Source organism: Grampus griseus, assembly GCF_964374135.1.
Source record: "Grampus griseus genome assembly, chromosome: 6".
NCBI lineage: Eukaryota > Metazoa > Chordata > Mammalia > Artiodactyla > Delphinidae > Grampus > Grampus griseus.
Genome location: NC_139000.1, coordinates 108131312 through 108157925, shown reverse-complemented (window position 1 = coordinate 108157925; position 26614 = coordinate 108131312). Strand labels below are relative to the sequence as shown.

At 36.5% G+C, this 26614-nt stretch overlaps 1 protein-coding gene across 3 annotated transcripts in view; it reads right to left on the bottom strand.

The window, feature by feature from the left end:
- Positions 1 to 8175: 8175 nt before the first annotated feature.
- The window catches only part of FBXO8 (F-box protein 8), a 38888-nt gene continuing 20449 nt past the window's right edge, over positions 8176 to 26614 (bottom strand). Inside the window, exons 2-5 of one of the 3 annotated variants that reach the window (XM_082656982.1) lie at positions 26274 to 26392; positions 12342 to 12460; positions 10294 to 10490; positions 8177 to 8765 (exon numbers count right to left, since the gene is read on the bottom strand). In XM_082656982.1, the coding sequence (XP_082513108.1) occupies positions 8578 to 8765; positions 10294 to 10490; positions 12342 to 12460; positions 26274 to 26357 (588 nt within the window). In that variant the 5' untranslated portion in view covers positions 26358 to 26392 and the 3' untranslated portion in view covers positions 8177 to 8577. Of the gene's footprint in view, positions 8766 to 10293; positions 10491 to 12341; positions 12461 to 17942; positions 18041 to 26273; positions 26393 to 26614 lie in introns of those variants that run through there. The other 2 variants (XM_082656983.1, XM_082656981.1) reach the window with 2 other exon arrangements.

The window sequence follows — 26614 nt, the reverse complement described above, 5'->3', positions numbered from 1 at the left end:
ACAGCAGCAAATATTGACAATACCTGGTGGCCAGTGACTTCAGTTATCAAAATTTATTTATGCATTTATGTATTTATGTCTATTTATTTATTTATGGCAGTAATCCCATTCAGGAGGGCTCCACCCTAAGACCTAATCACCTGCCAAAGACCTTACCTCTGAATACCATCTCACTGGGGATTAGGTTTCAACATATGAATCTGGGGGGGACACATTCAGTCTATAGCACTAGGAAGTTTGACTTGAACTAGTGTAGCTTGCTCTTTGCTGCCCTTCCTAAAACATCTGTGGCCCCCTCCATCCCATTCTTATCACAAAACCCACGGTAGTCAAAATGCAATTCTGATACGGGTTGGAGTCGTTCTTCAGTCTCAATGATACCCATCTCAGGTTGCCAGCTGCCTGAGAGGTACTTCTTTTGGGGGTATTATAATGCGTGAGTATTATTTTATTAGTGTATTTGTATAAAGCAGAGGAAACTGCTGCTGTTTACCTGGTCTGCCATCTCCATGACGTACACATCCCAGTCTTTGAACAAATACATGCATTTATACACATACACACATTGAAAAAGGCAGGGCCACTAGCTCCAAGCAGTTAATGATGGGGCCCTGGAAGTGGGAGGGGATGGGAGGTGGACAGGGTCCCCCCCTCATGTCCTTTATACTTTTCTTACAATTTTTTCAATTTTACATTTTAAAATTTTAATTTAATTTTTTTTTCAACTTTCAACTGTGCAAAACTCATCTCTATTGAGAGAGAGATGCATTTGGTTATTTTGGTCTGATGCAAAACACAAAGCATTTGATTCTGGTAATTTTCCTTGCTCTGATTCCATGACCATCAATCAACTTTCTGTAGGCTGGTAAAGAGAATGTACTGATCACATTCGGTAAGTCATCACAGTAACATTCCCTTTAGTTCTGGATATAAAAATCAAAGCCACAAATAACCAAATTGAAAAAAAAGAGAGAGAGAGAAAAAAATCACTCAAGCAAAAAATCAATGCCATGAAAAATACATTTTTTTGAGGTGAGTTGATAAAACCAGATTTCTGAGGGGGTAACCAGACCAAGAACACATAGAAATTCAACCTGCTAATAAACACCACCTGCGAGAGCTGTTTGCATGGGCCTCACCTAACCCAACAGGAACTGGGCCTCATGCAAGAGTTTCTCATTGCTCTGGTTCCTTATTGACAATGGCCATAATCTTTTTTGGATGTATCATTTTCTTTGCTCCAGAAAAAAGGAAGGAGATTAATTGAGGGAGGGAGAGAAATATATATATTTTTAATTTATGAAGTCAGTAAGAACAAAAATCTCCAAAGTTAACTAAAATAAATCACTGTGAATTCCTTCGTAAACGCAATTGTCTACATTAGAGAAAAAATATGCAATGCAGCACCCAAACTGCAATAACACGAAAATTCACACACCTTGAAAATAGTGTCTATAGTTTCTGAGAATTTTAGAAATGCAGTAAACTATTCGATGGCCTCAAGATTGCAAATACTCTGGAAGAAACTCACTGCAGGGCAACGTGATAGGTGACAGTGGTGCTGGTATATACACACAGGGACTTATTTTGTTTCTTGTGTTGTCTTCTCGGTAAGAGCAGCAGCCTCGATCAACTGTTCTAGGCCTCTCCACTTTTCTGTGATTTTCTCAGATTTCCTAGCATGGGAACGAAGCCAACAGTCAATGGAAAGCCCAGCTCTGGCTGAGGGTCTTTCTCTTCAGGTTGCGTACATGCACACAGCTCAGAAGAGACCACCATCCTGATACGGTTTAACAGGAAAGCACTCTTTGCTAATTTTTTGCTTTGATAAAAAAAAATTGGCAAATATACATTATGTTACATTTCTACAAAGGTAGTCCTACATTAGTATGGTTTCCTTATGTGGTTAATTAAGCAACAAAGCAAAAATACATATTGTATTTACACCTGATAACTGGCCACATTCAGTAATTTTGTTTTAGCTAATCATACCATTGAACATTTTAAAATGTAATTTCATAAGTACGAAAGAGTGTATTATGTCAGATCACAAATTTATAGCTTATTTTAAAAACTTGATGACAAAATTAGGTCATGCTAATGGTTAAAAAAAAGTATTTTTGAAAGTAAAAAATAATTTTACTTTTTAAAAAAGCTCCACCTTAATTCTTTAAGTAAAAAAAGAAAAACAGCAAGTGAGCGGAGATCTTGGAATTCCTTTCTTGTTTAATTTTTAAAATAATTTAGGGAGAAGGGACATACTGGTAAAGATTTTGTCTTTAAATAGTTTCTTTTGGAAAACATCAACAACTGAAATATTTAAAAAGTGATTAACCACTTGCAAGAGACTGAAAACATCCTAGGTATGTGCATTCCCAAAACATACATTTTCCAATTGAGACTTTTAAACTGTCGATACCCAAGAGACAATGCCATTGACGTGTACCTGGCACTAGTTCTGCCAGTTAATTTTTTCCCCAGAGAGTACTTTTGGGCGACAGAGTGGCGTCCTGGCTTCCCAGGTTGTTGCATTGACAAACTGCAGTGGAGTAAAGTCAAGGGGCCTGACAAAATCTCATTAATCATTTTAAATTAAATCCAACCCTCCTGTCCAACCAGGCCGAGAAGAAAGCCAATTTTTTTTTTTTAAACAAATGAAAATTTCCTCTGTAAAGATTTGGTATCTTTCTCTTGTTGGTCTTTAATTTGATTAGACAAAAATAAAATAAAACAATCCACTTCTCTAAGCTTGAAAACAAAACATTTGTCCAGATATGATTTAACAGATCAGCCAAGTGTCTTTTAAAAATGAAACAAATTTTGAATAAAAATACCTGGAAACATTCTGAGGGGAAGCAATACTAGTTAAATTAGGAACACTATTTATCTTTATTTTCTGAATACTTCAATGAATTTATTTTGTTCTATCTAAAATACATCATCCTTAATAACATTTGAAAGAAGAAATAAGAGAAAAAATCCATTATCCATAATATCTTGGTATACTGTATCCCAGTCTGTTCTTTCCATTCATAGGTTTTTGCTTTGTTTTACATAGTAACCATAATGTGTGTATATATGCAATTTAATCTTCTTTTTAATATTTATCATTATTTATAACTGTTAACTCACATTATTCATAAACATCATGGCATCATAATAACAGGTCATGAGGATGCGTTCTGGTCTACTTGACCAGTGCTTAGCATGCTGTCTGGTACCCCGTGTGTACTCAAACATTGGTTATTTTTTAGAATAGCCCCAGGTTTGGGACATTCCGGTGGTTTCTATCTTTTTCTTTTTTTGAAATTAAAAACAATGACGTGACTAAGAGTGTACGTACTGCCTTTCCTCTATTTGGGATTATTTCCTTAGGATGGCTTCCCAAAGTGGACATATTCACTTACAAATGCTTGTAAACAACTGTAGGCAGTTGAGCTATTAATAGCGATATTAAAGAAAAAGTTCACTTTAAACACAGGAAAAGACTCCAATTAGAATAAATGGGTTATTATTTTAAATATATAGACTTCTGAACAAGCTAACTCTCATTGAGCACCATATTAATAATATTGCCAATCATGTAAGAGATCAGTTTAGAGAAGTAACAAGATCAATGGCTTCAACTCTCAAAATTAAAAAAAAGACAATCAAAGTAGCAGTAATTTATGCAAATATTTGAAATTAGAAGACCCAGAGAAATGAATTTACATCCAGAACAATACATAGGTTGAATCTGTATTCGTTTTTTTAAGAGTTTACTCTAAACATTCTGATTTGTAAATTGTGTACACCAGAAAGGTCTGGTTATATTTTTTTGAAATGCAAATAGTAAAGTCATCTTTCTATATACTTATATATTAGAAACTAAACCAGGGCTAAAATAATTCAGTTAGGTTTACTGAGAAACTGCTTTGGGCCAAGGTCTGTGTTAGGTACTGAGGGAGACATAAGAAGAATAAAATTTCCACCTGCAAGAATTGAGAAAATTGCCCTGGAAGGGAAAGAGTCTGAGGGGACTTTGAAGGACAAATAACATTTCAACAGGCAAAGCGGCGGAGGGGTTACAAGCTTTCCAGAGAGAAAGCACCACAGATGAGATTCGAGAGTGTTAGTTTGAACAGAGTGCGCTTAGAAAAAATCCTGTTGATGATCAATTTGGAGGACTCGTAAAAGTTTTCGAGCATTTTCTCTTTTTCTTTTCTTAAAAAAATATAATCTGTACTGTATTTTAAAAACATAAGTAATGATGGTGTATAGAAAGGATGCACTAGCAGTATGCAGTTGGTATGGTGTGTTCTGGGCTTGAAACAACATGGCCCTTACCGGGAAGGAAGGTGTAGACAGGTCTGAGTTGCAGTGGACCATAAGTTCTCTTGTGGGTTTCCGCAGAGCTCAGATTACACACTGAATAAGGAGGTATTTGGGCAGAGACGATATAAAAGCCATTAGCGCTACTATGATTTTCTAGCCTCAAAGAACTCAGCCCCAAGTGGAAAAGGTAGACTCTCGAAAAGGCCTGAGTGTAGATGAGAAAGGAACAATCTACTTGGGCTGCAGCACATGCAAAGCTCAGCGTCCTTCTTGAAACTTCCCTTCCCTAGCTCTCGGGATGCCATTCTTCTCTGGTCCTTCTACAGTTTTTTTTGTTTGTTTGTTTGTTGTTGTTTTTTGCGGTACGAGGGCCTCTCACTGTTGTGGCCTCTCCAGTTGCGGAGCACAGGCTCCGGACGCACAGGCCCAGCGGCCATGGCTCACGGGCCCAGCCGCTCCGCGGCACGTGGGATCCTCCTGGACCGGGGCAAGAACCCGTGTCCCCTGCATCGGCAGGCGGACTCTCAACCACTGTGCCACCAGGGAAGCCCCCTTCTACAGTTTTAAAGAGCACTCATTTTCTTTCTTCTTTTTCTCTACAAAACCTGAAATGCTGTGTTTCCCAAGTATTTCTTTTTACTCAACATATTCCCTAGAGGAGGTGTCTTTTCCCATGCTTTACCTCGTATAATGACCCCCAAACTTACATATCTAGTCTTATTCTGTACCTGCAATGTTCTATTGATTCTTTCAAATTCAAAACATCCAAAAATTGGAAACATCATCTTTTCTATTTCATCCCATTGGTTGCTTCCCCTAGTAGCTACCTTTGATGATAGGACAACCAGATCCTCATATTAGAAACCCTTCCCCCAAATCACTAAATCCTATCAATTTTCAGTTGTTTTTAAAAATTCATTCCTCCTCTGTAAATCCTCTGCCACTTGCCTAGTTCAGGACTTACAATAGAATCTGACAGGCTGGGAGCAATCCTTGACCTTAAGAAGATCACATTTTGATAAAGAAGTTGGACATGTAGAAAATTAATTAACACCAGTAGTATGTGTGGTAGAGACAGTCTTTGATAGCTTTGACCAAGAAATTAGATTTGAGGTGGATCTTAGGTGATAAGTTGGGGGACTTTAAATATTTACTTGGTTCCACCGGGTCTTAGCTGAGGCAGGTGGGCTCCTTGGTTGCAGTTCGCCGCCTCCTTAGTTGTGGCATGCAAACTCTTAGCTGTGGCATGCATTGTGGGATCTAGTTCCCTGGCCAGGGATCGAACCTGGGCCCCCTGCATTGGGAGCGCGAGTCTTAACCACTGTGCCACCAGGGGGACTTTAGATAGAGGAGGGAGAGGAGGATGCTACAAAAAGAACAGCTTGTAAAAGGCAAAGACAGACCAGACCACATTTGAGGAATGTTGCTGGAGATGAGGCTTTAAAGGTAAGCAGAGGCCATGGGCTTCCCTGGTGGCGCAGTGGTTGTGAGTCCGCCTGCTGATGCAGGGGACACGGGTTCGTGCCCCGGTCCGGGAAGATCCCCACATTTGAGGAATGTTGCTGGAGATGAGGCTTTAAAGGTAAGCAGAGGCCATGGGCTTCCCTGGTGGCGCAGTGGTTGTGAGTCCGCCTGCCGATGCAGGGGACACGGGTTCGTGCCCCGGTCCGGGAAGATCCCACATGCCGCGGAGCGGCTGGGCCCGTGAGCCATGGCCGCTGAGCCTGCGCGTCCGGAGCCTATACTCCGCAACGGGAGAGGCCGCAACAGTGAGAGGCCCGCGTACCGCAAAAAAAAAAAAAAGGTAAGCAGAGGCCATGGGCTTCCCTGGTGGCGCAGTGGTTGAGAGTCCGCCTGCCGATGTAGGGGACACGGGTTCGTGCCCCGGTATGGGAGGATCCCACGTGCCGCGGAGCGGCTGGGCCCGTGAGCCATGGCCGCTGAGCCTGCGCGTCCGGAGCCTGTACTCCACAACGGGAGAGGCCGCAACAGTGAGAGGCCCGCGTACCGCAAAAAAAAAAAAAAAAGGTAAGCAGAGGCCAGATCGTGAAGGGTCTTACATGCCACACTAGGGAGGCTACACTTAATTTTGTAGTGAGAAATGAGACATTGAAAGACTTTCTCTAAACTCTCCCTACTGATCATCTAAGAGCCACCTCAAATATAATGATAATGTGGGTAAATACAAAACAGCTCTTTTTCTTATTTAAAATATATATGACTGTCCACAGCAAATTATACCATTATATTGTGGAGTTTATAACATACGCTATATGTAAGACAGATGACAACTGTAAGATAACCGACAGGGTAAATACACCTCTATGGTTACAAAGTTTATATTTTATATTAAGGGATACAGTGTTAACTGCATATACATTGTGTAAGGTTGCATATCTTGATATGGGTTTGGTTTACACAGGTGTATGCATTTATGAAGACACTGATTAGTACACTTATTAGAATTATTTTGTCATAGAATTCAAAATTATGCACATGTGAAATATATTTAGATATCTGCTTCAGAATCTTAGAAATTGTTTACTACCAGTCTGAAATTCCCTTTGATTTTCAAAAGTTGTTTTGGTTATCTTATGTTTTGTCTTTGAAAATTCTGTAGTACATCGTTCAGTTACAATATCAGGGCTAGATCTGGAAGTCAGGACTACTCACTGTTGTGGCCTCTCCCGTTGCGGAGCACAGGCTCCGGACGCGCAGGCTCAGCGGCCATGGCTCACGGGCCCAGCCGCTCCACAGCATGAGGGATCTTCCCGGACCGGGGCACGAACCCGTGTCCCCTGCATTGGCAGGCGGACTCTCAACCACTGCGCCACCAGGGAAGCCCTACATTGTTCTTTATCATTCCAATGTTAAGTGTTTTAATGATTAAATAGCTGTTAAGATATACATCACACGTTTGCTCTCCATTAAGTGCTAGTTTTCCTCTCATTATCCAATCATGTAACTTCTGTGAAGGCAGAGCCCATGTCCAGGTATCACTAGTACCTGGCACAATGCTTAGCACATGGAAGGCCCTTGATAAATATATACTGAATGAATGAATAAAGACTGTTTACCATCATTCACAATATTCCTTTCCCAACTAATTCTGAACAGAAATCATCAAGATTAGGAGAGGGCCTCCCTAGTGGTGTGGTGGTTAAGCATCCCCCTGCCAATACAGGGGACGCGGGTTCGAGCCTTGGTCCGGGAAGATCCCACGTGCCGCGGAGCAACTAAGCCCATGTGCCACAACTACTGAGCCTGTGCTCTAGAGCCCACGAGCCACAACTACTGAGACCGCATGCTGCAACTACTGAAGCCCGTGTGCCTAGAGCCCGTGTTCCGCAACAAGAGAGGCCACCACAATGAGAAGCCCGCGCACCACAAGGAAGGGTAGCCCCCGCTCACCTCAATTGGAGAAATCCTGTGCACAGCAACGAAGACCCAACACAGCCAAAAATAAATAAATAAAATAAATAAATTTATAAAAAAAAAATTAGGAGAATAGTAAGGTTTGACTACTTCAGATATAAGTTTTAATGACATTTTGTTCTTATGTGTGGAAACAGATTTTAACGTGTTTTGCTATGGTTTAAAGGACTTGAGACTTAACTAACGCAGAAATTTAAAAAATGAAGTGATTAATTTCTGTTATAAAAATAAGTGCCTGTTTTGCGTAGTAACAAATCAATACTCTTTTCAAAGTTCAAAGGAAAGAGAAGCTGGTATTGCTTTCTATTGAAGTCAGATCCAACGTTTATGAAGACAGTAACAATTTCATATCAGAATCAAATAAATTTCAGAACTCAGTTTGAGAGAAAAAGGAAAGGCTTTAGTTAAAATCTTTACAATAAAATAATTATGATTATAAATCTTTTTAGTTAAATATGTACACATTACATGGTATTTTAAAAAAGAATGGAAATGAATAAAGTTTTTCAGGCAAATCTAATGCACAAATATACCATCTTTTTTAGAGTATAATGTCAGTTTAACATTCTTAAACAGCTGTGTCAGACAATGGCTCTGCTTTGTGCAAAACATGATAAGCAAAATTAAGAAAAATTCTGCAAAATTCTTTAGTTCCCCAAGGAAATTACTAAAAAAGAAAAGAGTAAAAGAAAAAAAGGTTGTACACTCAAGCTTGATTGTATACAGAGGCTAGAATGACCAGCACTAATGTAACCCCCATATCCTCTAAATAAGTCCTTGGGTAGTTTTAGTTTGAAGTTAAAAGTTAAAGTCCTAGCAATTGTGCTCTTATGCAGCCACATGGCCAATAAGGTAGATGTTGTCATAAAGGTGCCCCACAAAATCTTCACTAATGTTCTGAGCAGCACGGCGGGTATTTCGAATAAATTCTCTTTTTGACATTTTATTCTTCACATGAGGGCTAGTGAGGTCAATGGAAAGTAGAATCAAAGAGTAGCACAGTACATAGACAGCATCTGGAAGGAAAAAGAAACACCTTGAATTACTGGCTGGTTTTTAAACTGTGGTCTCAAAGGCAAAGCTGTTCATAATTTCTAAAGCTCAAGATTAGATTATAATTAAACATAATTGCCTGGGCCTTCCCCAGTTTGGTGATGAAAGTCCTGTGTCCTAGGAAACTCCTCTCCTGGGCAAACAGGGATGTCGATCATCCTAACTGAACACCAATTCAGTGAGCATTTTCTTCAAATAGTTTAGGAGTTTATAGTAAAAAGTCATTCTAAATTTAAAAATTTCAGAATTGGCTTTATTTGTCTCTTGCTTTCAAATATGATATTCCCATTCAACTACCCATTAAATACATTTGTACTGTCAGTATATCTTCCCATTAAAAAAAAAGTCGGGGGGCTTCCCTGGTGGCGCAGTGGTTGAGAGTCCGCCTGCCGATGCAGGGGACAAGGGTTCGTGCCCCGGTCCGGGAAGATCCCACATGCTGCGGAGCGGCTGGGCCCGTGAGCCATGGCCACTGAGCCTGCACGTCCGGAGCCTGTGCTCCGCAACGGGAGAGGCCACAACAGTGAGAGGCCCGCGTACGGCAAAAAAAAAAAAAAAAAAAAAAAAAAGTCGGATGCTTATTTTCAAATGCTTTTACAAAAACCTAATTTAATTAGAAAGCATTTTTAATGACAATAAAATGTATTAACTTGGTACTAGAAAATAAAACGTAAACATCTCACAAGCTTATTAAATTACCCTTGTCATTTAAGATATGTATTTAAAAGGTCTATGGAATTTACATATTAATCTCAAAAGTAAATCTTTAGGGAAAAAATTGCTAAACTTGAGCCCACGCAACAAAAACTTTCTTCTTTATATTGTTCAGGGCAATAGTTGATGTTTACTGTTAAAACAGTAAGAAACCTCATGATACTTGCTACTAGTACTTGCTACTACTATGGTGTTTATTTTTCAGAATATTGCAGTCTTAATAAAGATTGTCTTGCACAAGCATGCTCAACAAATTTCATATGATAGGAAAAGGCTTTGCAATCTCTGTAGTAAGAGAAGCACAACAAGATTTTTTGATATGAAGAGAGAAATAAATCCATATCACATGAAAAAAATACATAGGTGACTCAGGCTATACCATGCCCATACACACATACACACAAACAGTGAAAACTAGTTGTATTAAAAACAAATTTTAGTAGAAAAATTCTAGGTGTTACCTATGTAATATGTGTATTATTAAAAGCTTTAAAAATAATCTCTCAAGTTTTTGATTAGACTAGTAAAAATATCCAATGCTTAAACAAGAATTTTAAAGAATTTATATACCTAAGTCTAACTTTCCTCCTAAAACAGTATATTTACTACATGTAAATAATAGCTATGACAAACTAGTTATTGCTAGAAGCAATAAGACAAGTATTTGTAACTACAGGAAGCATTCTTCCACATAGTGAGAAAAATATCTCATCTACTACTATTTTTACCTAGAGATGGGACTGGGAGAAGGAAGGAATTCACTATATACATTCTTACCAGGACTAAGGCCAAGTTCCCTCATTAAATCAGGGTTACAAGCACAGAATCTATGTGAGAACTTTGTTATAAGTGTTTCAAGATACTCTCCGCGCTCTTCAGGGGCATGGATGTGACGAAAAAATTCTCTCAGTGCATTGGGCAAGAACTGATTTCTAAAATTATGCAGTGTTACAAGGTCATCCAAGACATCTCTCCTAGTAGAAAAAGAAAAAGGTACAGCTTTAGTTAACTTTTCTCTATTAAAAAAATGATGGGAAAAATCACAGATTATTCATTTTTTGGATGAAAATACTTTGTTGATTACCACATCAGCAATCCTATAAAGTATATGTGTCTTAAAATTTTAAAACATCAAAGTATGATTATTTATAAAATTAAGCAATTTAAAAATCTTCATGAATAGAATAACAAAACAAGGTGAAACTAGAAATTCTAACTATAAAATGAATTTTTCAATATTAAAAATGGTAACTTTTTTCAAGTATCTTCTTGGCTAAATCCAAATGACAAACAGAATTCTTTATTTTTTTAATTATGAAAATAAGGAGACTCTTCACTTTCCATACCAATCCACATCACCAGAGGTAACAATTGTTTATGTAGACTTTTTTTAAGTGTCTACATATACCCTATATTGTTCTAGAATTTGCTTTTGCTTGTTTCATATAGTGTATTGTGAGCAGCTTTCTGTGTCTTTACACAAAGATCTAACTCTTTCATTTAAATGGCTCCACAGTAGCGTATCTTATGGATATAAGAATTCTAATGATATAGATTTAGGTTGTTTACAATTTTATAAATATTTGTGTACATATGTGCATATATACTTATTTTTTATCAATAGCGTTCTAATAGTCACACTTTGTTATAACATGCTTCAATCCTTACTGAACTCAACTGTGATTATATGACCATGATTATAGAAATCTTAATTTCTACCAGTTGCTTATGGCAGGGATAGGCAAACTACAGCTAGTGGGCCAAATACTACAGCCCACTGCCTGTTTTTATAAATAAAGTTTTACTAGAACACAGCTATACTCACTTGTTTCCTTATTGTCTATGTCTGCTTTCATGACACAATGGCATGTGTTATAAGTTATAAGTAGCTGCAATAGAGAGCATATGTCCTTCAAAGCCTAAAATATTCACAGAAATATCTGGTTCTTTAAAGAAAAACTGCTGATCCCTAGGTACCTAGCATTTAAGGACAAAAAGAGTTAATGACACCGTCTTTACATAAGAAATTTCTTTCAATGACCGATATGCTGAACTATAAACCCCTCAAGGACAGGGATTATGTTTTAATCAACTGCATACTGCTACTTCTAGCAAAGTTCCTGGAATATAATAAATACAAATTGTTGTTGAAAAATCCTGAGAAATAAAAAAAAAAAAAAAGAGAGAGAATTACAATGAAAAGACAAACACATTTTTGAGCCATTCTTTAGATTTCTATGAGATCTATAATTTTTAAAATGGTAGTTCGGTGATGTCACATCAAAATATTTTCACAATAGTTTTCTGTCTGTTGATACCCAGAATTCAAGAGTACAAATGAATGACTATCAAGTCAAAACAGCATATGAGGCACTGTCTCGGTAAAGCACGCTATTAAATCACACTTCCGGAATTTTCAAGCTTTTACATGACACTTTTGTGTAGTATGATGCAAATATACACACCTTATAGGGTTTGTGTGTATGAGTACTATTTGTCCATTTGATTTGTATATGGACAATTTCAAAATTCAGAACTTTTAGTTACCAAACACTTAGATTTTATGTCTAGTTTTGGTCTGCTATCACAAAGATGCTGGACTTCCATTTGGCGTCTGTGCTTGGGCTTTTTTTTTTTACCTTTACAATGGTAAATTCCTCATCAGCTCGCAAGAGAAATGATTTGCAAGGTATAGGAATCTTTTTCCTGTCTTCACTCAATTTTGCAACTAGATGAATGCTACGTAGTACAGTTTTTAAGGTAAAACTTAACTCATTAAAAGCAGTATTTAACTCACGTCTGATGAAAAATTAATTTTTTTTTACCTTTCATCAAGATAGATTCTGAGTTTTTTCCAATTTAGTGTTCTTGTACAGAAGATAAACTTTGCTATTTCCTTTGGTGAATCATCTAGGATGCCCTTGGACATAAAGTAGTTCACTCCCTAAGACAGAAAGACAAGTCTACATAAATAAAATCAGTCTTCCTTTGTAAATTTAACAATTAGGCAACAGCAGAACAATAGCTATAGATTCTTTCCAGCATTAATAGACTGTTTATAGCTTTAACATGCAAAATACAAGCTAGAACTTGAACTGAAACTGTTATTTGTGGTTGATAGTTTACATGCAATGAAAAGTAGGAAATTCAAAGTTAAGACTTCTAAGGACATCCTAATTCAATTTTCTGGCTCAGGTCAGTTAAAACTAACTATCCAGAAATATGACCTAAATTGGGGGTGGGGGGAGTGGGGAAGAACAATTACACAGACTTTAAGAATAAGCCTTACAACAAACACTTCAATTGCCTAATGGAAAACATGATTTCTAAAGCTCAGACACATATTCTAACACACTTTTCAAGGAAATAGCTTCTTGAGAAAAAAGCATTCTCCAAATCAAAGACTAACAGGTTTTTTCTGGAAAGAATAATCATTAAATTTACTTAAAGTAAAAGGAGCAGAGTTCCAGACTGGTTTATGGGTTGTATACACTTTGGCTTCAAGCACTGCTATCAATATATTCTGTAAGAATTTAGCTCCAATGCACACTGAGGTTAAACATAATAAGACAAAACAATTTCAGTGTTTTTCATAGGGTTTATCTTTGAATTTCCTTTTCTCTGCATGCAAAGTTTTCCAGAGAAGCATTACCCGTAAGGTTGTACCCTACTTTAGATTTAAACCACCAACAACAAAATAGCAACAAAAAAATCAAACACTGAAACCAATGTTCTCTCATGTATATGAAGGTCACATTCAAATAAATGCCTTATGTGGATTTGAATGTGCAGTTATTGAAATAAAAGCAGGTGTGTTTATTTCAACTCACAGTTATCCAGATACATGCATTCCCATGAATGCTCATGTCTGGATAATAGCACAATGTGTGCAGTTAATTGGTAGAGAAAATGACATATTATATACACACAACATACTGTTTTCACACATAAATTCCTTCCGCATTTCTTCCCTTTACAAACACTTACACAGTGATCAGAAATATTGCATACATTAGGAATTCAAAAAATTGGAAGAATTTTTATAAAAACTCTCATAAATTTTTTATATTACATTTTTTAAGCAATTTGGTACCATGAGGTTATGCTTTTGAAAGGTTATAATAATCTATAAAATGTAATTCAAAGATAAGGTTTTTATATAAAACTAATTTTATGAGGATAACAGGCTATTAGCAATGTTATCAGATTTTCATAAGAATTTGAAAAGTATAAAAACAATCCTAAGGCACTGATTTTAAAAAGCATATAAAGAGCAGAATGTGAGAACGTGAAACTTTGCCAACTCAGTGGTAAGCCATATTTCAGACTGCACCCTGGATACAAGGCTAGAGCACGTAACATGATCAAGATGAAAAGCCAAAGAACTTGTTTGGAATGAGGCGCTCAGCAATTGTCTGAGGGGGCAGGAACGAGAGAAACAGGAATGCTTGTTCCATCCTTTCCTCCATTCGTTTGAACAATCGAGAGTTGACTGTATATTTAATTGATCTACTCTGCAAAATTAAACCAGGTTTTGATTTTTTTTCTAAAACTCCTCCATTTAAAAAGCATAACAACATATTAGAAGTATTACCAGTGCTTAATTTTAATCCAAGTGATTCAAAGACAAAGGAATGTCAATTAAGTAGTAATTAATAGGTTCTTTATTCATGCTTACTTGTAAATCAGTATTTAAGAGACACAAAACTAATTCTAACTTACTTTTTAAAAATTTACAAAATGTAAAAAAAACACTAATGTGATCTGTTAAATAGCATGTAATTCTCTAATTATATGATATATGCCATTGTTAATATGGTTTGATGCTCCTCAGTTGTAAATTAACACTGGCATTTGCCTTATGCAAGCATCATACAATTGTTGGTCATTTCCTTTTTTAACGGAATACATGTTTGAGAATTTAATATGTAACCTCACTTGAGTTCTCCAAAATCAATCAGATGCAGAGGAGTAAGCAGATGGTTTTCAACCCAGTCCTGAAAACTGGCTACACAGGCTTGAAATCAGCCAACACTGCTGGTTTTGAGGAAAGACAGCATCAGTTTCAAGCCCGGGATTCCTTTGGAAAGGAAGATTACTTTAGCAGGGCTTTCAGAGTGAAGAGTAAGGGATGACAAAACAGAAAAGGACATGGGACCGGATTATAATTGTCTTCAATAAGCAAGCTGGCCACCATCCGAATTCCTATCTTGTTTTGTAAAAAGCAATAAAATACGAAAGAAACCATAGCATGACATCTGTTGAATAACTACGTATTTGTTTAATACGTGTATGAGTATTTTTGATTTTTAATAATGTTTTACAAGAATGGTACAGAGGAATCCCTAGATCATATAGCATTAATTATAGGTATTAATCAGAACTAAAACTCTCAGCAGTATATGTGTGTGTTTCTGTGTGTGTACGTGTGTGCATGCACGTGTGTCTCACAGGCAGAGAGGAAATCATGAACATTAATATTAGCCTATATTAACATAGTTTCCAGAAAAAGGAAGGTTTTAGCTCATTATCATCTACATGATTCACTAAAAAGTGTCCAATTCTGGATGTCACATTTTATGGGGCATACTGACAAATTAGAACTATCTGAATAAAGGAAACCAGGGCCTGATTGGATTGTTGGAGGGTCTAGACTTCATGTTATGTGAGGAAGAGTTGAGGGATACAGGGATATTAGGTCTAAAGATGAAGCTATTTAGGAAAGAAGAAAAGATTAAGGCATTAAGACATCTGAAAAGATTAAGACTTATTACATCTGTGTCACAAGGAAAAAGGAATAAACACTGTGTGTGGTTTGAGTGAAGACCTTAAGCTGATGAAAGCTACGGAACGTCTTCCCCAAATAATGCACACTGCCAGGTTTACAGTGATAGACACAAGTAGAAGAGTTTTGCTTTAAGAAACTTTTTAAATAATATCTTTCAAGAGGTCCCTTTCCACAGAGTTATGGGAACTCAAGTCCAAGTAGAAAGCCAGGGGATGAGCAAGGTAAGGAAACTGAGTACAGCCAACTCACTTGAAAAATGTATTCGTATATAGGAGGGAAAAAATGGCAAAATTAAAGCGCAAAAAGATAAGAAAGAGAAGATAACTGGAGCTGCAAGTAGAGAAGAGGAGAGCAGGGGAAAGGAATGAAAACACAGGTGGGGTCTAACATGCTTTCTCAGCCTGGAAGACAGGATAGCGGTACTGGTTTGGAGACAGGTGCTTGAAGAAAATGTTAAAAGACAAAAACAGAGTGCATGTTGGTTTTCTTTTTAGGGAGGATGAGCCATCTGGAGAGAGTTGAAAAAGAGAGCTGGCTTGGCTCCTTGAGTAAAATGGTAAAAATTTCTACCAACAGTGGTGCAGGGTATAACAGGGAATCCACTAGGAATAAAGAAAAGGAGGGCCAAGCAGCAATGAAAACCCAGGAGAAGTTAAGGTGAATTCATCTCATCTCATGCTAAGGTTTTCTTTAATAGAACTCATGCTGTCAGTGATTCAAAGACAAAAAAAATCAAGAAATTCTGTAAAGCATTCTCCATGGATTATGTCACTAAAAATTGTTATGCAAATGACAGCACCAAGACTTAAACACTCCAATTAGAGCGGTAAGCTGTTTAGACACAATGTTTATTTAGGTGGCAAACACAAATAATTCAAGAAAACATATGCAAATAGCTAAAGCCAATATTAAGAAGGAATTCAGAGTGAAGAAAAGGATGTGTTGGAGCTCAGTCCCCTACCTAATGTATCTCTCCATTTGCTTACTATGATAAGAATGGCTCCTTTCACACAGCAATTCCTGTTTTTATATCTACTTTCTTATCTTTTATTATATAAATACCCATGTTTTTCTCTCCTCTTTTAATAAAACCTATTTTTTGAAATCAAATCATTATTATCCACAGTGTGCTTCAAAAGTAAAATCTACCATATATATGTTCAGAACCAAAAAATATGTATTTGGGGACAAAGTGAATTCTAGTAAACTAGGCATGCAAAGTACTGACTTCTGCTGTGAAGCTAAAACTGCTCTTAATAAAAAAGTCTTAATTTTTTTTTTTTTAAAGTGCTGACTACTAGTACTGAAAGTACTGGCAACTGGCCCAGACACTTGGCAGACACACTGTGTAACAGTTGGTATCAATAAAAGAAATCACTAATAAAACAAAACTGACATGCTAGGGAGTACCCTTAATTTGTTTCCCTAAAGAACAACTCAGGAAAGAAATTTAGTTTAAAAAAATTTGCTTTAGCTAGTTTTGTTCAAATTTGCCGTTGTATAAAATGTAAAAATCAAGTATCATGGCTACTGCTGTTCAGGTAATAAATCTGTCCTTTGAACATTATACAATAGAAAGCGAACTGGACACTGCATTTAATTTTCTTTTTAAAAGGACATTTGAAAACTTTTAGAATAACTATCCTTAAATTTTAACAATAAATATTTATAAAACAAAATACTTCAATCTAGATTTCTAATCTATTAATATTCAAGTGTACATTTTAACCACAGTGAAATGAACAATTGAAATGTAACATTTTCGTACTAAAAATACTGTAAAAATAAGATACAATATATATTGTGAAAGCTTTTATTTTAAAATCTTAATTATTTCTAAAAAGTTAGCACATCAGAGTGCAGCCCTCTACAGGTCAGAGTACTCCCATTGTCTTGTTTGAAAATAGCAGCAGCAGTGGTTAAGATGACATCTCTAATACTATTTCTCCTTTTTATAGTGCTAGCAGAATTGCTAATGAAAATGTAAAATCTATTAATTTTTATCCAGTCCAGCAGTTCTCACTCTTCCTATTTAATTAGAGAACATGTGCTCTACAGTTAGAGGAAAAAACACATAGACCTTGAATAGGTGAAATTCTTCTAGGGATACGTATTCTGCAAATTAAAAAAAAAAATCAACACCTTGCTTTTTAGCTGAAGTGAAATAAATGCAGAAGATTACTTAATGAGAAAGTTTAAGACTAGGTATCTATGCTTTTATGCTGTCATTTCATTCTGCCCACTAAGTTTTATCATGCAACTCTCCTATGTATATAACACTGACCTTCAGCACACAACTTCAGAAATGTCACACAATACTTTTATTCATGGTAATTTTATTCATGGGAATTTACTCTAATTATTCCTAATCTAGTCACTAGATTGAAAAAACTAAAGCAAAAACTATGCCCAAGTTTTTTAAGTCATCTACGTAGAAAGATTATTTTATAAGAGTACCCACAACTAAGCTATTCACTGGAAGGTTCTATGTGACTTATAACTAAGAGGAAAAAGGGGGTAATAAATATTGGGAAAGATACGTAAAGATAATGTTGATGTCAGCTTCAAATCTGAGCTGCAGATTTCAGTCTTGTCAGTTCCCTGGGAAGAACAGAGCGCACACGCTGTCCACACTTACATGGAGAAGTGACAGTTGTGGAGAGAAGAGAGAGGGCCCATGTAGCCAGTTCCCTCTGATTCAGTTACTGAAATTGGTCAGAACACCACATTCTATCTGGAGGATAATGAAAAGTCATGAGTATGGACTGAAGTCAGCTTATTCATGGACCTGTTTGCATTGGCAAGACTTTCAGCTTCCAAGAACAATTTATGGAAGGCTGTTCGTACGTGAAAGTGCACAATGCTGAGGAATTGCTAAGAACAGTCACACATACGCCCTAAATTATTTGTAGCTAGAAGATGTCAATAGGAAACTCACAAAAAGGAGGGATAGTTCAAAAAAAAATCAAAAGAAAAATGGAAAATCATCTCTAATGGAGTCCAGGAAAAATGGAGGAGAGGCGTGGGACAGATCTTCTGCTTCTTTTTCATAGGAGAGAAAGCAACGACATCGGACAAAATAACATGAACTTCATCATCTAAGGTTTCAAATAACAATAAAAAGTCCCTATTAATTGGTTCTAATAGCCTCAAACAGAAAACGAGCCATGTCTGTGAGTTCTAACAGTCTCCAAGGAGTCATACCCATAACTGGGCTAGATCACTGCATGAAGATAATGTTACTTGTGATAAATTACTACTAATAATTAAATATAGCAATCATTATTGCAATTAGTATTGACAATTGCTGGTAGGTGATGTAAGCTTCTAGAAAAAGCCCCATCTCTAATCTGTCTGTAAATTAGAAAAACACAGCATCCTAATCAAAATATGGAGATAAAACCTCTATTAGGTTAAGGTATGATAAATAACACTTCAAACTAATGATAAAGTGACACATTTGAGCACAAATGTTAGTTTAGAATTCCCACTTTATAAAAACTACACACAAATATTGCATTTGTAATATGTGCATTTATAGATATACACATACATATCTACATATAAGGCTATTTAAATGACTGACTCTACTTTGATAAATAAATAAAAATTATAATTTTATCATATTACCTAAATTCTAGAATGTACATTTATAAGTATGTTTTAACAGCTCTGAATCAATTTTTAAATAAACAAAATTCTTTTTAAGTGTTCTCCTAACAGAACATATACTTTCAAAAGGAGGTTAAAATTAAAAAATTTTTTAAAAGCCCAAATCTTAATAGTAGACAAGCAGAGAAGTTAGGATTTAAATGGTAGTTTCACTGCCAACACATGTGCATACTTCTTCATGTAATTAAAGTATCTGTTCATCCTACCAGCATTTCAGCCAAGACACATTTTAACTTGAACATAATTTTGGACCTCGATTTATTGCTTAAAATGTCTTCAAGAAGATTAAACCAAACAGTACCACTGAACTAAAAAGTTATTGTATATGCAAAGATTGCTCATCACATGTCAGAAAATGAAATTAAAGGCAAAGTGTATCACCATCTAAAGCTAGAAGATGTTGTTGTGACTGATACATACTTCATGAAGGACCATTACTCAGGTGTCAAATATGTATTTACTATAATCCAAAAGTTCCAGGAGAGGAAGAACCTCCAAGCCTAGAGCAGTGCCTTCTCCTGTGTGTGGTGTGTGTAGCTCTACTTCTATTATAAATATAAGACTACATTTTAGTGAGCACTTAGAAGCACTAAGCATTTAACACATATAATTTCATTAAATTTTCACAACACTACCATGATATAGGTACTATTATTGTCCCCATATTTTTTTTTTGGTCACGCCGTGCAACTTGTGGTATCTTAGTTCCCAACCAGGGATTGAACCTGGGCTCTTGGCAGTGAGAGCTCAGAGTCCTAACCACTGGACTGCCAGAGAATTCCCCTATTGTCCCCATTTTAGAGATGGCGAAACTGAAGCATGGAGAGTGTAAATAATTTGCCCAAGGTCAAAGTCATATAACTAGCAAGTGGAGAGATACTTAACAAGTATCTGTTGAATGAATATTTGAATCTCTCTGTATTAAAGCTTCCAGATGACTTTCAAGAGAAGCTGTAGATTTGTAAGGATTATATAATTCAAATAGGGGAAAAAAGAGAAAATAATAACATAACAAAAGAAAAAAATAACATAAAAACCTATGAGCTGGACCAGTACACTGTAAATGCCTCAAATTATAAACCCCCAAAGGTCGAAGCAACCATTCCAAAAATAAAAAGCAACATGTCATTCTAATGATATATTTAACTGCTAATAAGTGATTCAGAAAGATGTTAAGACTTTGATTATAAAGAAGGCATCTCTAAAAACTTTGATATGAAAGAAAAAAAGGTTACATAATCTTATGGATAAATGTACACTACGATTAGTTGGTCAAAAAATTGCATTTAATGTAGTGTTTCCTTCGAACTTCCATATTTCAAAGCTGTAATTAAATTGATGGATGCGGTACAAGTGATGACATCCAATAATTGAGGAAATATTGTCTTTTCAATTACTGAAAAAAAGCACTCATTGTGACACTGGTAGCAGCAATTTCAAATTCAGGAAAGAGATGTAGGAGAGACAACTACCTTGGACATTAAAGCTGAGAACTTAAATCTAGAAAGTGATGTCAAGTTTCACTGAAAATGTGGTCACATCGATAAAGAAGAACATGGTGGAGGTGCCAAGGTGGTCAGAGAGGGTAAAGTAAGGAAACAAAAGGCAAACAGATTTTTCTTTGAAATGTACTTAAAATATTAATACAATACTGCAAAGTCTCTAGGTACACTTATCTAAATTTGTAACAAAACTCATACAAAGAAAAAATCTTGCTCATTTTAGCATTTCACATTTTTAAATTTGTAGTATGAGGGTTGTGGTGCTAAGATATTACAATTAAAATATTCTAATTTTATTCTTTCCTCTAGACCAAAGTCCTAGATCAGTACATTGTGCACTAATTTCAGTATGCTTTTACCCCAGACAATTTACACTTAAATGAGGTAGCAAATTCGTATTTCCTATCACAGACTTAGGAAAATAGAATCAAAACCCACCAGGTGGTTTGAGTGATGAATAAACTATGGAATACTCCAGGCCTGAATCTTTTTCAATTAGATACAGACTAGCAAGCAGCCTGGGAAAATGATTCTCTTTGAAGCTTCTGAAAGGTTTATACTGAGTCTACCAGTGTCTTTCTATGGACTGATTCTAAACCACATGCTGGAATGCCTCTTGCAGACAAGGAAGGGTAAGGGAGGGTGACCACAGATATAGTATGGTCAGGGCAGAGTGTAAAATAAAGTTGACCTCATAGACACAGGATAAAGTTTTCTTCTTAATCATAAAATCAACACACGACAGATCAGATTGAAACAGACAGAAACATACATCCGTATATACCCACACATACATCATGTTGCCCTGAAGAGAGTTAATGGCCTCTAGTTTAGTATGACTTGACCAGCTGTACCTGGATGAAGGTTATTAACTTATCGAGAGGATAATATTCAGTGTCTGAGAGGCATAATTTTGCCCTTTGACACTAAGGATGATCAAGGTAAAGGGACTTTGCCGATGAACGTGAGTGTTTTAGGTCTTCGGGGTAAATAATCTTTATAGAGGAGAAGCTACATTTGGTGAGGGACTCCTCTCATTGTCAACTAGCTCTTTTTACTCTAAACTCTCATCAGCAATCTAGAGATAAAATTAACTTGCTAATGAGAATTAGCGATGCTTATTTTTATGAACCAATTTTTGTTCAGGATTTCATATCAAACTCCTACGAGTTTGGGTAACAGCAGTGATGATGATGATGATGATGATGATGATGATGCAGCGTTAGGATGTTTTGATTACAAACATAGGAACCTCAATTCAAAAAAAGTACAGGGATTTATTACCTTGTATAAGGAATCCCAAACTACTAAGGCTCCAGGTTTTTAGGCTCACACTTGGCATCATGGGACCCAATTCTTTGCTTCCAATGTGCTATTCTTGGTGTGTTGTTAACAACCTGCATGGCTTCAAGGTGGCCGCAGGTGTTCCTGTCACTGCATCCTTATATACCGATGTCCAGAACTGTGCGTGTGCATATACAGTACTCTTTTGTCACAGGGTCTGTGTCACAGGTCAGAACTGGATTACGTGGATGTCATGGAAGCCAAGGGGAATGGAAGTAACATGATTAGCTTGGGATAATCTATATTTAGCTCTTGAGGAATGAAGCCAGCCTCTCAGCTGGTCCAGATTCTTTATCTAGTGATGGGATTTAAACCCTGCCCCTACAGGACTACTGTGATTTTTCAGCAATAACTTTCACAGTTGAATATAATGGAATTAGAAGAACTCTAGACATCTCCCGAGTTCCACTTGTATCCTTTTGTTTTTCCACACTGTGTAGCAGTAACTATTTCCTTCTGGTAATCAGGCTCAGTCACTTCAACCACAACATAATTATCTACCCTCAAACCTTTTTAATTTTTTCCTTTTGGTCTGTTTGCTCAGTGGCAGGAGGACTAAAATGGCAAGAAGGTAGCCTCCGCCAGCAGTTTGAATTGTTGTGCCTCTGGTGTCAATATTCCTGCCTTGAGTATTAAGGTGTCCAAACCAGCAGAGCCGCAGAAATAAGGGAAGCAAAATCACACATTTTTCAAGTGGCTCACTAGTGAAAATAGTGTTGCTGATGCTTGGATGCCTTCCCAAAGGCCGTTTCACTCCTTCACCGCTTCTACCATATCAGCCACAGTTGCTAAATCATGTTAAGTCTAAGCCAATCACATAACCCTTCTATCCTGTTTTCTACTGGTCTACGGGTGTTCATGTGATTCAGTTCTCGTGAACTGAAGGCTCCCGAAAAGAATTTTTTCTCTCTAATAAGCATAAGGAATTTGAGGAGGGAGTTTCCCCCCTTTCTTTGTGCTGAGGGTACTTTCATATGAGAATGTGATATCTTCAGTAGTGGCAGCTACTTTGTTATCAAGAGAGGGCAAAAGTCAACACACTGAGGTCCCACGATGAGATCACTGTATCACTAAAATAACTCTGGGATACCCATTTTGGGTGTCTTCTGAAGTAAATAAATTTATATGGTTTAAGCCATTATTAGGCTCTTTCTTCTTTCAAGCCAAAAACACCCTAGATGAAACATACAGGGAAGGTGGGTACTATAGGTAGCAGATCATACTGAGTGGAGCAGCCTGGTGCAGGGCACTGAGGACCCAATTATCCCTATATATTTTTTATTTTTTAATTTTTTTAACATCTTTATTGGAGTATAATTGCTTTACAATGGTGTGTTAGTTTCTGCTGTATAACGAAGTGAATCAGCTATACATATACATACATCCCCATATCTCCTCCCTCTTGCATCTCCCTCCCACCCCTCTAGGTGGATACAAAGCACCGAGCTGATCTCCCTGTGCTATGCGGCTGCTTCCCACTAGCTATCTATTTTACATTTGGTAGTGTATATAATAAGTCCATGCTACTCTCTCACTTCGTCCCAGCTTACCCTTCCCGCTCCCCGTGACCTCAAGTCCATTCTCTATGTCTCTGTCTTTATTCTTGTCCTGTCCCTAAGTTCTTCAGAACCATTTTTTTTTTAGATTCCATATATATGTTAGCATACAGTATTTGTTTTTCTCTTTCTGACTTACTTCACTCTGTATGACAGTCTCTAGGTCCATCCACCTCGCTACAAATAACTCAATTTCATTTCCTTTTATGGCTGAGTAATATTCCATTGTATATATGTGCCACATCTTCTTTATCCATTCATTTGTTGTTGGACACTTAGGTTGCTTCCATGTCCTGGCTATTGTAAATAGAGCTGCAATGAACACTGTGGTACATGACTCTTGTTGAATTATGGTTTTCTCAGGGTATATGCCCAATAGTGGGATTGCTGGGTCGTATGGTAGTTCTATTTTCAGTTTTTTAAGGAACCATACTGTTCTCCATAGTGGCTGTATCAATTTAAATTCCCACCAACAGTCCCAAGAGGGTTCCCTTTTCTCCACACCCTCTCCAGCATTTATTATTTGTAGATTTTTTGATGATGGCCATTCTGACCGGTGTGAGGTGATACCTCATTGTAGTTTTGATTTGCATTTCTCTAATGATTAGTGATGTTGAGCATCCTTTCATGTGTTTGTTGGCAGTCTGTATATCTTCTTTGGAGAAATGTCTATTTAGGTCTTCTGCCCATTTTTGGATTGGGTTGTTTGTTTTTTGATATTGAGCTGCATGAGCTGCTTGTATATTTTGGAGATTAATTCTTTGTCAGTTGCTTCATTTGCAAATATTTTTTCCCATTCTGAGTGTTGTCATTTCATCTTGTTTATGGTTTCCTTTGCTGTGCAAAAGCTTTTAAGTTTCATTAGGTCCCATTTGTTTATTTTTGTTTTTATTTCCACTTCTCTAGGAGGTGGGTCAAAAAGGATCTTGCTGTGATTTATGTCATAGAGTGTGCTGCCTATGTTTTCCTCTAAGAGTTTTATAATGTCTGGCCTTACATTTAGGTCCTAGATATATTTTAGTTTATAATATAGCTAAGAACTTAGGCATTCTCTCTTTCTTCATGCTATGAGGCACTGTTCAAAGTACACCCATTTTATTGTCAACCTGGCTCAGGTTCTACTACCTACAGTTTAAGTTTATTCCTGAGAGACTGATCTAATTTCGGTGAAAGATAAAGTCAAATTTCTAGACCTGTAGAACTAAGGATAAAACCTCAAAAGGCTGTACGTTTGCCAAACTAAAAAGCATCTAGCGGCCTGTCAACCTTCCCTGGGAATACTCCTGTGCTTCAGGAGACGTAATAGAGTTAGTGTAGAGAACGAGATACCAAGAATATAATGATGAATGATCTGTTCCAAGTTATTTGACACGGATACTTAATCAATGTCTACATGTAGTTACTTGAATACAATATTGTTATCAGGTTTGTTGTCCTACTCTTACTTTCCAAACTAACGTTTTCCTTAAACATGTTAGACTACAATCAAAATACAGAACATGAATAAAGCTCTTGGTTGTCAAGACTCAACTCTGTTTTATTTTATCTTTTTGTAATTAATACTCTCAGACCAAAGGAAAGAGAACAAATAATTATAGATCCATAGACTTCCAATAAAAAAGAAGATTACAGGTAAAATAAACATCAGGTAGCTGTCAGTGAACAACAGGATATTTCAATCATTCAAGCCAGGTGTCTATTCATTTAAGGACACATATTCATTTACACATAGAAAGACTGCAGATAATCTACACTAGCGTATCTCAGAATGTGTTCCCGGGAATGTTACTTTATATTCCCCCCACCCCACCCACCTGCCAAAAAGACACTATGTCAAATAAACCTGCATAATACGGCATACAATACCCTCCTCTTAGATATTCACAATGTGCATCAGTATATTAGAGGCTTTGACAGGTTATTCTGTAAATGAGTCAACTAATCACAACCTATCATGGTCAAATTTATTAGACTTGGGAAATCCTTTGACTATGTCCATTATCCTGTGGAATAATTATTACAAAGAATACATTTGGGAAATGTGTAAATTCTGATGATATCAGGGTTTTGTATCTCCAGGAACAAAAGTTATTTTTCATCATTGTTTCTATGCTATGAAGTAATGGCAATGAACATTTTGCTGCAGTATACTGGAGCAAAAAGCTAAGCTTTAATATATGAGATACTGTAAAATCTGAGTATAAACACCTGAGTTCTTTTCTATAATGGAGAACACCTCCAAATTTCCTGTTTATATTTTAGCTGGTCCAACAACAAAAAGAAGATGATATCTCAAAAATAGTTTGTGCATACATTTCCATCTAAAACATATGCTTAGGTCAAATTTAAAATGTTTCTTCTAATAGATTCTATTCCAGATCAATCTAATACAATGCATATGATTGTATGCATGTGGGTCTTTCTATATGAACACAGGAAAAATGTGCTTACATAGTTTAAAAAAAGACTTCTTTTACCTGACCCCAATGAGGATATAATTTTAAAAATTTAACAACATATTTATAGAAATATGAATAAAAATAAACCTATAATATAAAGTTAAACCACATTCACTACCAATTTCAGAAACTCCAGTTTTAAAAATAACTATGTCAAGAAAAAGTTTAATACTAAATGGAGCACAGGGAATATAGCTTACTGGTTGATAAGTAAAATTACTTTATTGTAATACTGCTGTGGAATAAAATCACACACGTAACTTGTACATGCAGGGGAAATACAGCCTAATGTAAACAGATGGTTTTTAGCACATTCCTTTACTAGAATGTGGTCACCTGCCACAAAGTACACAAGCTCATGCATAAGATCAAGACTTTACATACAGCTGAGATCACAACGTCATGCATATAACAGCAGCGTGCTAGACAATCGTACCACAAACTGTGCGGAAGTTCTCCCCCACCCCATAAGCCACTGCCAGCAGCTGCTGTGGAGTTTGGTTACCCATATCCGTGACATGAACGATGTCCTTTGGAGAATCTCGTTCCCTGTGGCTGTAAGTATTCTTATTTTTATAATATTTTAATGATGCTTGCTATCAAAATGTTAAGTACAGAACTAGAAATTATGGAAAAGTAGACTTGTTACAATACTGAACAATTATATACATCTTATCTCAGGTACTTAAAATAAACACCACTTACATTTAAACATATCATCAAAAATAATTTACTTCTCAGGCTTAAATGAACCCAAATAACACATCTGATGACAGC